At 52.5% G+C, this 12,009-nt stretch overlaps 1 protein-coding gene across 3 annotated transcripts in view; it reads right to left on the reverse strand.

Annotated features, from left to right (window-relative positions):
• Positions 1 to 7,830: 7,830 nt before the first annotated feature.
• Positions 7,831 to 12,009, reverse strand: part of Ilrun (inflammation and lipid regulator with UBA-like and NBR1-like domains) — a 67,371-nt gene continuing 63,192 nt past the window's right edge. For 2 of the 3 annotated variants that reach the window (XM_021149098.2, XM_021149097.2), the window contains one exon: positions 7,831 to 10,048. In XM_021149098.2, coding sequence (XP_021004757.1) covers positions 9,843 to 10,048 — 206 coding nt within the window. In that variant the 3' untranslated portion in view covers positions 7,831 to 9,842. The remainder of the gene's footprint in view (positions 10,049 to 12,009) is intronic. The other variant, XM_021149099.2, reaches the window with a different exon arrangement.

Below are 12,009 nucleotides of genomic sequence, written 5' to 3' on the forward strand. Positions count from 1 at the left end.
CACAGAGGAGCAGTGCACTGGAGTGTGGGAGGGGAGGGTCTCACAGAGGAGCAGTGCACTGGAGTGTGGGAGGGGAGGGTCTCACAGAGGGAGCAGTGCACAGGGCTTCATGGAGAGAAGACTGAGGGGTCTCCCTAGCCTTTGCTTCCACCTTCTTCCTTCCAATGTTTTATTTTATGTACATGAGTTCACTGTAGCTGACTTCAGACACACCAGAAGAGGGCATCAGAATCCATTACAGATGGTTGTGAGCCACCATGTAGAATTGAACTCAGGACCTCTGAAAGAACAGTCAGTGTTCTTAACCACTGAGCCATCTCATCAGTCCGTCCATTTACTTTTCTTTCTTTCTTTAAGGGGTGTGTGTGTGTGTGTGCAGATTCCAGAGGCAATGGATCCCTTGGAGCTGTAGTCAAAGGTGGTAGAACGTGCTGGGGACTGAACTCAGGTCCTCTCCTAGTCCAGTGAGTTTTTAACTGCTGAGCTGTCTCTCCATCCCCTCTAAGAATCCAGACTTTCTTGGAGTCTTCCTATGCAGCCTTGGGCAGCCAAGATCTGATCAGGTGGATGGCTACATGTGTTGTTGGGTGAGGGCTTCAAGCAGGAGCCTGAGTTAAGTCTGGTGGTCATCCGTTCTGACATGATTGACAACAGCTTTGGGCGTCTATAGTGCTATCATTTAGGCAAGAATCAGCCTGCCTTCTGACCCCTACCCTCTGACCCTTTGTGAATGTGTTTTGTTCTCAGGGTGAGAATGGCTGCAGAGATGGTCCTGGGGTCACTGTGTGATGTGGCTGCTTGGGGTCTTAGAGCTTCCAGGTTGAGCCTTGGTAGGAGAGATGGCTCAATGGTTAGGAGCACTGGCTGCCCTTCCAGAGGACCCAGGTTCAAGTCTCAGCACCCACAAGATGGCTCACAACCATCTGTAACTCCAATTCTAGGGAATCTGACACCCTCAAAGACATGTATGTGGGTAAAACACCAATATACAAATTACAAAGTTTTTGTTTGTTTGTTTTAAAAGATTTATTTATTTATTATATGTAAGTACACTGTAGTTGTCTAGACACTCCAGAAGAGGGAGTCAGATCTCATTACGGATGGTTGTGAGCCACCATGTGGTTGCTGGGATTTGAACTCCGGACCATTTGGAAGAGCAGTCGGGTGCTCTTACCCACTGAGCCATCTCACCAGCCCAAATTACAAAGTTTTTAAAAAGTTATTTTCTGGGGGCTGGAGAGATGGCTCAGCAGTTAAGAACACTGACTGTTCTTATGAAGGTCCTGAGTTCAAATCCCAACAACCACATGGTGGCTTACAACCATCTGTAATGACATCTGACATCCTCTACTGGTGTGTCTGAAGACAGCTACAGTGTACTTACATATAAATAATAAATAAATCTTTTTAAAAAGTTGTTTTTTCATATTATAAAAAGGGACATTTAGCTGTTCTGAACAGCGGCTCGCGTGAGCTTCCCTAGGGAGGCACAGGAGGCACACGTGGGAGCTGTTGGGGCGCTGGCCATGTCTTCGTCCTTCCTGGGGTAATGGTCTCCCACGTGCACGCAGCAAGTGGAAACAGCAACTTGGCCTTTTTTTTTTTTTTTTTTTTTTAAGATTTACTTATGTATTTATTTTATGTGAGTACACTGTTGCTCTCTTCAGACACACCAGAAGACACATCAGAAGAGATTGGATCCCATTATAGATGGTTGTGAGCCACCATGTGGTTGCTGGGAATTGAACTTAGGACCTCTGGAAGAGCAGTCAGTGCTCTTAACCGCTGAGTCATCTTTCCAGCCCCATGACTTTGCCTTCTTAACGTGTGACATGTGAGCGACAAATTTAGCCTGTGGGAGGTTGTCCTAAAGAAGCAGAACTCAGATATGACCCAGCTTACAGAAAACTGAAATGACGGTCATTATGAAGCCTGCATGTGCACATATGAATGCAGGGTTATGAGGAGGAGGATTTGAGACAGGGTCTCTGTGGCTCATGCTTGAACTCAGTAGTCACAGATCACTTCTAACTCGGATTCTTCTGCCTCCACCTCCCAACAGCTGCGATCACAGGCACATGCCACCATGCCTTGTACCGTATCTACCACCTTAGCTGAACGATGTTGATTTTTGTCTTATGTTTTAGTGCTAGGGACTGAACCTGGGGAATCATACACACACACACACGCGCACAAGGCAACTGCTTGACCACTATATTCTCCTGTCTGAAGTGTGAGCTTTGGTGTAGACATGTGCTGAGCCCACACTCCCAAGGGGTTTTGTGTGTGTGTGTGTGTGTAGGTATGCAGAAGGCTCTGTATGTTCTACACAGGACAAACCCTGAACCTGGAAACCTGGTGTTCTTCACTGAATTACTGAGGGGCTGGCTGGATGCAGGTAGGGACTGCTCCTGTGCCTCCTACTTAGCCGTTTCCAGCAGCTGCAAACTCTCAAAGATGCAAATTCCTTCTGCTCCATGCAAACCAGTCCTGAGAACCTGAGAAGCCAGGCTGCCTCCCCTCGGGGCCCAACTGCCAGTGTGATCATCTTCTGGCAACCCCTGTACTGCAACCCCGCAGCTTGGCTGAGGGATTCTAGTCAGGGCACAACTGCCAACGGCTGACTCTTCTTCCCTGGGGGCCTTGGCGTTCCTGGCTGGCTCTGGTATCAGGAAGGGAGTCTGGGCAGGAGGGGTCCACACAGTGGACAGTGAATTTGGGGAACCTTGAATGCTCAGTGCCACCTCCCATGATGCTGGAGAGGCTGGCTCTGCATGCATCTTCATGGTACATTGAATGTCCCCACAGATGCTCATGTGACGCTCCCACCAGGGGTTATTTCTAGCCCTGGAGAACCAATGGAGAGAAGGGGAACTAGACAGGGGCTCACTACACAGAACTCCTTTTAAATTAGATGTTGGTAACAACTGTTCCAAACCTACCAGCTCTTCTTCAAAGGTGCTGCAGCCCCACGTCTTCATCCCTGCGCCGGAGGCCTGGCGGCGTGTGCTCAGCCATCAGTGGTAGAAGGCAGACAGGAAGATCCACAGTGAGGCAGGTGAGGCTGGCTGCTGCCTGCTGCCCACCTGGCCCTGGCCTCCAGGCCTAGCCCTGGCTCTGATACTGTTCCTGTGGACACCTGGATTCAGACGAGTCAGCCCTTGAATATTCCACCCCTGTAAGTGGTGAAGCACAGTGGACAAACCAGTGCTAACTAAGAAGAGGTTTCCTGTCTGTCATTCTCAAACCTGGGGCTCCCAGGAGCCCTGGCCGGTGCCTGATGTCTGAACCAGGCTGGCTGTTTGAGCTGGCTTGGGCAGTGTCTTCTCCAAGAGAACAGGACAACACTATACTGCGAAGCCCCTTGTCACAACAACCCCCATATAATGCCCACTGTATGCTCTGCCAATCTTTCTGAACGTCCAAGGCCTCTATTGGGCATTCCTTACCCTCCACCTGAAACCAAGAAATGTGCATGAGTCTGCTGGAAATGAGAGCTGTGGCCTAGGGGATGGGGACAGCATGTGTCCCGAACAGGCTCTCAAATGCCCAGTGTTCCAGTCTCTCCTATGGACCCAGACCTGGTCACAGCTACCAGATTGCCATGATACAACAGTGGTCACTCACTGGATATCTAGCCAAGGACCTGGTGATAAGGCTGGCCATTTTCATTCTTGTGATACTTCTGGATTTAGGAACTATTTAGGACACACATGGCTGGGTGTCACCATCTGACCCTAACCCCTGACACTCAGCAGTGCTCAGACTCCAGCTGCCTGGGAGCTGAGAGCTGAGGCAAGTGTCTGTCCTGGAGGGGTGTGTGTGTGTGTGTGTGTGGGGGGGGTGGTCACGCTTTCTGGGAAGGCTCAGTCACAGCAGAGCTTTCCTGAGCAGGGCTGGCTCACGTGCCTGCTACAGTATGCCCTGCACCAGGGGAGATGGCTCACTTTTGTCCCCCACCCCTGCACCTGTCAGGGCTGCCTCGTGAGAATGATCATCTCACTGTTCAGCTCCTCCTCTTCCTTCCTGGGAACAGTGACAGTCTAGTGGGACAGGGATGGTGGGTATGTTGGTCATTGGTACAGGTGAGGATGGCCCCATGGGCCTTTTTCATCACACCCCAAGTCATACACAGCACCTGTCATGTCAGGTGGCCTGGGGGACTCAGGAACTGAGGTCTCCATTCTTCACTGCCAGCCCCTGAGAGAGGTGCACCCTGGGCCGGGCAGCAACACCCTCATTCACTGTCCAACCTGCTGAGATGACAGCTGCTGTGGCATCAGGGACCACGGCAGGGACAAGGCCAGCTATCACCAGTGGCAGAGAGGGCTTCAAGCAGGCTTGTGACAGGTGAGGGCCCACCTCACTCCTGTTATCTCAGCTGGTCCCAAGGCACAAAACTTCCTAGCTTCCCCTGGACTGCAGATTCAAATCCACCTATGGGCCTCATATCCTCTCTCTACTAAGGCCTGATCTTCCTGCCTCCACCTCCCAAATGCTGGCTATTACACCCAGCTCTGACTCATCTTTGTGGGAGCCCGACTTTCCCACAGTTCTTTCTCAAGGCGTTATCTGGAGGAAGGCAGGGATCCTTGAGAGTTTTTCTGGGTGGCTCGTACCTCACCCTGAATGGACATTCCAGTCATATCATTGAGCCCACCTTCCTTAGCACATGTTATTTTTGTCTTGTCACCACTGCAGGGATTCACAAGGCTTCACCAAGCATCGTTGAGAAACTTCTCTCTTCTTCTCTGGTCACCTCTTGACACACGACATCTGTGCCTGCCTGCAAGGACTGCTGTCTCACCTGCACCCCAAGGCTGCCTGGGGATGGTGGTGGTGGTTAGGAGGGGTATAGAAATAGGTGCTGAGTCTGGATCCTGCAGCTGCAATCTCAGCACTGGGAGGATTTGGGGGGGGGGGACGACAGGGACAGAGGTGAGTGGGTCCCCAGGGCTCACTGAATATCCAGGCTACCTAAATGTCAGCTCCCCCGACCCCGGCTCCCCAAATAAGGTGAAAAACAAGTAAGGAAGACACGTGTTCTCGCCCTTTGGCCTCTGCACCCACATGTGCCCTGGATCTCTTGGTCTCTGGACTAAGGGGTCAGAGACACAAAACGCATGGTCCTCGTCTTGAAAGCATCATGTCCATCTCAGAGATCCGTCACCTTGTCTGGACACCTCACCCCCACGCTCAGTCCTATCTCTAAGCTGTCTTGTCTGTCCCTTTACCATCGGTGGGCCTGGGGCTGTCTTGAGAACTTTCTGTGCTTGCTCTCTTGGCAGCCGGTCGAGCCTGGACTCCAGGTGATATCTGGGAAACAGCTGGGTCACAGGGGCCAGGTCGGGAGGGACCTTCTCAGGAACAGAGTGGGAGGCCCAAGTACAACCTGAGCTGGGCAGGGAGGTGACTGGAATGCTTGTTTTGCAGTGAGGGCTGGATCCCAGACCACTGTAGCTGCCTGCCCCCACCCCAAACTCAGCCGAGAGCCCCCTCCCTGTCACCCAGCCTGCGTGGGAATGGCTCAGGCCAGGAGCTACCACTGAACTTGCTCTTCTCTCTCAGGACCCAGTGACTTCTTGACAGGTTACAGCCCCAAAGATAAACAGATTCTGCCAAGCAAATAACTGTTCAGGAGCAGAGGTGTTTGGGGGTGGGGGGGTGACCCAGGTGACAGGGTGGGGTTCTTCCCCTGCAGAGAGCAAACAGCTGTAGGCACCTGGAAGGAAGCAGGGTGCAGGTGCACTGTCATGGGTGAGGACACTTGGGGTCCCTGGTGCTTCCTGGGGAGTACTGCATCAGCTCTTGGCACAGGGGATCAGCTCTTTATGAGACCTTGTCTCTTCCACCAAGTCTGTGTCTGCCTATGGGGACATTACTACGATCTCTGTTTCATAAATTCCCAGGCTCATGAGATACACTTGAATATATACAAGTTTGCCAGGCACAGGAGAGGTCCATGCAGGTTCTGCAGCTCCGAATTGGCTCTTCAGTTAGTGAAAATTCCCAAGAGGCCTGGGAGGCCCCAGTGCAAGGACCTGGGGTCCCAGCTTGCCTCATCCAGGGCTATGAGACATGGGAAGCGCCTTCCCGAGCGTGTTCAATAGCGTTCAATGATAGCATGAGCAATGATGGGGGGGGGGGGGGACTTTGAGACAGGATCTCACATATCTAAGAATGACCCAGAAGCCCTGATCCTCTGGCTTCCACTTCCCAAGTAATGGGATTCCAGGTCTGGAGCATCGGGCCAGCCTCCAGCTCTGACCTCTGAAGATCTGCACAATTAAGCCAATCTACTTTGATTGGCCACTGAAACCTTTCAGGCTGCCCCCATGCTCTTGAACCTCTGTGAGCTCCAAGGACATTGATTGCTAGTTCATCTGCCAACTGCTTGCAGTGTGTTCCTAACTCTTAGGTTTCCTGTCCATCCTAGAAACCTGTAAGCAGTGAGGAGCACCCAGGAAGATAACCAACCACCAAGGAAATCAAGTAAGATGGTATAGGCAGCCAGCAGCTCAGTGGGTGGGAGAGGCACTTGCTACCCGACCCTGGCTTGTCTGACTCCCAGGAGGACAGAAGGCCAAGCTGCTCTGTCTTTTAGCGCTGTTCTTCCACTGTGCGAGACACACACTAAGGGCCAAACAGTGCTGTAGGTGGTCAACAGGGTCTTGGCTGTCATTTCTTCCACTCTGGGATGGCAGTGATCAACAGAGGTGTGGTATGTGATGACACACAGACCATTTGGAGGCAGTTTCTTTACTTTTTCATCACTGGGTACTGCTAGATACCAGTGTAACCCAAGGTTGACTCCCCGATGAGAGCTTGGTTCTGGTGAGCCCTGGCCATGGCACTATTTTGGGAGGCTGTGGAATCCTTAGGGGTCAAGTTAGCTGAAACATCTCACCAGCCATGAGCCTTTGAAAGGGACAGCTTGGCCCTGGTCTGCTTCTTGGCCAGCAGTACGTGAGCAGTCACTTCCACTGTCACCGACCAACAGATACAGAGCATCTCTGCCCAGGGGTCAGGTCCTCAGCCATCAAAGGAACTCTCTCCTCCCTTGTTGGACACTGTCATGGCTATCCTACAGAGACTAATATACTTTCCAAAATATGTTTCTCAGGATCGCAGTTCTATCTCTCCCACAGGCACTGTGGGTGACACAGGCTGCAGACAGCAGCTAGAGGATGCAACAGAATCACACGCACACAGGATAAAGGCGGGGTTTTTGTTTTTTGTTTTTTTTTTTTTTGTGTGTGTTAATTTAATCATACAAATATTCATTTACACGGTAAGGAAAACCTCATCTTCATCTCCTAGGCACCACGAGGCCCCACCAGACAGCATCACTGTGCAGGTGGGAGGGACAGCAGGCTGCCGCCCCACATTCACCCAAGGAAACAAGGGGTAAGAGGGCAGGCGGAGAGACACTCAGTCTGCACCTGTAAGCCTGACTACTCTCTTGTCCTTTCCTACTGGAAGCTCAGGCTAAATCTGGGGGTCTTTACGCTCATGCCTACTGCCCACCTTGGCCACCAGCCATCTTGGTGAAAGCACCTGGCTTATGGTTAATAGCCAGTCCATACAGGGGGAGAGGAGGCTGCGTTTGTAGAAAAATGCCCCAAATTCAGTTGTCTCCCTGGCAAAAAAGAAACAGGCATGCCCACGTGCACACCCCCACACACACATACAACCCCCATGCACACACCCACACCCCCATGTGCACTCATACCCGCACACACCCACATGCACACCCATACACCCCCATGTGCACACATACCCACACCCCATGTACACACCCACATGTGCACACACACACATGTACACACACACCCACATGCACATGTGCACACACACCCACACACCCAGATTCTTCTCAAGCCTGTACCCCCCTCCCCCCAATCTTCCTGAAACTTGGCATGTGTTGCCAGATGGGGGTTCTGCAAAGATGGCCCAGTGCTCACGTGTGAAGGCTCTAAGGGCTGCAGAACGGGTCAAGGCTTGCCCGCTCTGGCCTTCTGAAGGACCTAACTCTCCAGGATGCACAGGCAAGGCTTGTTTCTGGGAAGGAAGCCAGGGTACCTGAGCCGTTACATTTGCCAAGTGAGGCTGCTACAAGCAGAAAGGGGCACAAGAGGAGAGCAAGGACACTGGGTGACAGTGTGGTACCTGGTGGGGTCAGATGGGGAAGCCAGTGAGGCAAGGCTGAAGCTTCTCATGGTTTCAGGAGGGCATCTGGAGACAAGCAGCTCCGAGGCCAGAAGCAGGAAGAATGGCTGGGCATGCATGTGCTCTAGGGTGGCAGTGTCCTCAGAGACTGGCCCCAAGAAGGTCCTCAGACAAAAGCCCCCTGAGACTTGCGGCTTGGGCACCTGGTAGGGACTGCCCTTGGCTCAAGGGTCCCAGTGTGCAGAGGAAGTAAGGGTCACACAGAAGCCCCCTCTCACGGGGCTCCACCATCTTCTCCACCTGGCCCAGGGACTTGTGTTGGTTTTTGGGACATGGAAAGGTGAGGGTTTTCATAGAAGCTCTTCGTTCACAATCAAGTGTTTAAAATCAACAGTCTCAGAAGAGGATGAGGAGGAACAAACACCACACACTTTTTGGAACTCAAACACCCAGACAGAGACAGAAGCAGGCAGAGCAGACCCGTACCACGCACCCACGCACCCGCGCACCCGCGCTGGAGGACTCTTAAGCCACTCTCACCTGACCTTCCTGCTCTGCTCACAACCCTGGAGCACACGGAGGCTGGAGGCAAGCAGGGGACCCTGTAATCATACTAAATCCACATCCCCGGCTCTCAAGCCACCGACTTAGAGGGAAGGAGGGTTAGGAGGAGGGACTTTGCATATTCTTGTATCTTTGGCAGACAGCTGTTCTAGCCTGGTTAAAGAGTCCCATGGAGAGATCCACATTTCAACCCGAGTGGAGTCCATGGGACACCGGTGGGCACCTGCCCAAGGAGCAAAGGCCTGTCCTCCAGCTGGGCTACAACCTGCCACCCACACTGAGCAGCCTGCCCCGCTGGAGGAGGCCTTTTCATTCCCACCTGATTGCGGCCTCTCAGGGAGTGGTCACTAGTGGGGCTCCCACCTGGGGTTGCACCTTCACTCTGTAATGGCTGGAGCCACAGGACACATGGGGAAGGGGCACTGTGTGACAAGAGAAGCAGGGGACAGCTCACACCTGCTGACGCCATACAGCCCGGTGTGTGCACGCACACACCGAGTGGCCGAGGGAGGACGGCCACTGTGTTCCAGCTGTTACACATGTGACAGAGGACACCTCTGCAACTGAATGCCCCCAGGCTTCTGTGGCCACACAGGAAAGTCCTTACCTCAGAGAGGTCCTGATACTAAGAAGCCCCAACGCTGACAGACACCAATATCAAAGGGGTAACTTAACAAGAGATTAAAGAAGAGGAGGAAGGTGATATCTCATTGGCAGATGCCACTGAGAACAAACAGGGCCAGTCGGTGATACACAGCATGTGCCCAGCAACTCCGACTGGCAGAGTCCCCAAACGTGCCACGCTAGCCTTACTATGACAGGCTTCCAGAGCAGGTCTGTCCTATAGCATGCTGTCCCTTACTTAGAAGATGAACATCGGGAAGAGGGAGGAACTAACATGTGCTCAAAACTACAACCTCTCTGTAGGTAAAATAATTTTTGTTTAAAAAGATGGCTTATTTTCCCCCATTTAAATTTCTTCCCCTTCCCAAGTGACCTAACAACTCATTAGACTGACGTCATCACCAAAACCCAAGATGGCTGCGTGGATCTTCTCGGTCGCCTCAACACCACTCCTGCGGTTCAGCATTCACACATGCATACTGAGTTCACTCAAAACTAGTCTCTTTCTTCCTCTTCTTCTGTGATTGGGGGGTAGGTGGGGGTCTGAGCCAGGGGTCCGTGCGATGTGGTCTGCAATCCAGAGGAACCCCTTGCCCTCTCCCCCCAAAGTCAGGCCTTCTGTCTTTTGTTAGTTTTTCTTCTTGCTGACACCCGTTTAAGACTGGCCGAAGGGGTAAGGCCCGTGGAGCCCCTGGAAGAGAGTGAAGACAGTCAGTGATGGAGTCTCCCAGTGCTCCCTGACAAGCAAAGCCAGCCCCAGGCAGAGGCACAAGGGTCATTGCCCCAGGCCTGAGCATCTCATCAGACCCAGGACCAGGATGGGAACAGCTGCTGTTCAGTTTCCCACTGAACCCCACAGCAAGTGGCAGAGATACTGCCTGCCTTGTGACATGCAGTTCACCGGTGCCCACTTTCTTCAGGCTGGGCTGCAAACCTTTCACGTAGCCTGACATTGAGCTCTCACGGCTCTGCTTTCCACTGCAACATGGCAGATGCAGTGGAGGAAGCTGCCTGCGGCCCTGAGCTAAGTTTCCGGAATCCACATGGTGGAAGGAGAACTGACCCTACAAGTTGTCCTCTGACTCTAACATGCAGGCTGTGGCACACACAAAATGAATACATGTAAAAGCAGCACACACGGTACCAGGACCTGCCCCACACTGTCCTTAATCCTCACTTGCATCCTGAGAGTAAGGTGGCAAGTGCCTGCCTGGCCTCGGGGCTGCCACTTTCCCAGACTGAGGCCAGCAAGGGGGCAGCTGCTAGGAGGGACAGGAGCACATCTGAGGGCAGCACTGTCCCTCCCGCCACATTTCACATCACGAGATGCTTCCTTTCCTTGAACTTTTTTGTCTTGCTTAAGACAGGGTCTCACTATGTAACCTGGTGTAGACTGGGATTCTTTTAAAGACTGACATTATTACATATATGTGCATATGTGAGTTAATGTACACACATGCATGCAGGCCCATGGAGGCCAGGAGCAGGTGTTGGGTCCCTTGGAGCTTAGGCTACAGGTAAGTGCTCAGAAGCAACCTACAGCCTTGGCAGGAGCACCAAGTGCTCTGAACCCCGCGTCCTTGGCCAGCCCCATCCGAAAGGCTCTCCCTATCCTCCTTGCTAGGTGCTGAAGAATCATCCCGTCTGCCCGATACTAACAGCGAAGCTCCACAGGGCAGTGATGGTGCACACCTTTAATCCCAGCACTGGGAGGCAAAGGTAAGATCCTCACTCTGCATGCTCACCACACAACCCAGATGGACGGACAACACACACTTCCCTCACACACAACACACTGATTCCTCCACATAGCTACCCATTTTCCAGGTAGCTGTATAACATACAGTGCCTGGCTCAGGACGCTGAAAGCCAGAATGTCAAGGAAAATGCCATCGGATAGCAAAGCTACTAAGGATGAGAAGTACTAGTATGTCTCTAGCTGCTCAGTGGTGTGTGTGTCTCTGTGTGTGTGCGTGCATGTGTGTAGCCAACAGAGAAGGAGAACTGGGAGGGAGGCAAGGAGGGAGAGGGGAAGGAGGGAGTCAACTCTCCACCAGGTGCTGCAAAAGCATCAACATGCTCTATAGTCTGAGATCTAGAGACAAATGATGCTCCATCCCATAATGGGAGTTAACCTGTTCTAGGGAGCCAAGAAGTTGATGTTTAGGGTGACAGGATGCCATAGGCGCAGCAGCCCTTGGAGGCTCTCATGCACCAGCAGTCAGAACACCGCAGCTGAAGGCAAGCTGCCCTGAATCAGCACTTCCCAGCAGCAGAACTCATCAGAACGACCTGCAGGGGAACTTAGAGTCTCTCCAGACATAGCACGATGCTCAGAGGTCTGAGCAGGAAGAAAACTACAGAGCAAGCTGGGTTTGTTTGCAGATGGACCCACCCAGCCCCGCCCCCACTGTGACTGCTGCATCCCCAGGCCTGTGGCTTGTCTGTGAATGCTTACATAAGAGTGTATGTGACCTTTAATCCCAGCACTTGGGAGGCAGAGGCAGGCGGATTTCTGAGTTCGAGGCCAGCCTGGTCTACACAGTGAGTTCCAGGACAGCCAGGGCTATACAGAGAAACCCTGTCTCGAAAAACCAAAAAAAAAAAAAAAGAGTGTATGTGACTTCCAAACAGCTGACCTCTCCTATTCCC

This window comes from Mus caroli, chromosome 17 (genome assembly GCF_900094665.2).
Source record: "Mus caroli chromosome 17, CAROLI_EIJ_v1.1, whole genome shotgun sequence".
In the NCBI taxonomy this organism is placed as follows: domain Eukaryota; kingdom Metazoa; phylum Chordata; class Mammalia; order Rodentia; family Muridae; genus Mus; species Mus caroli.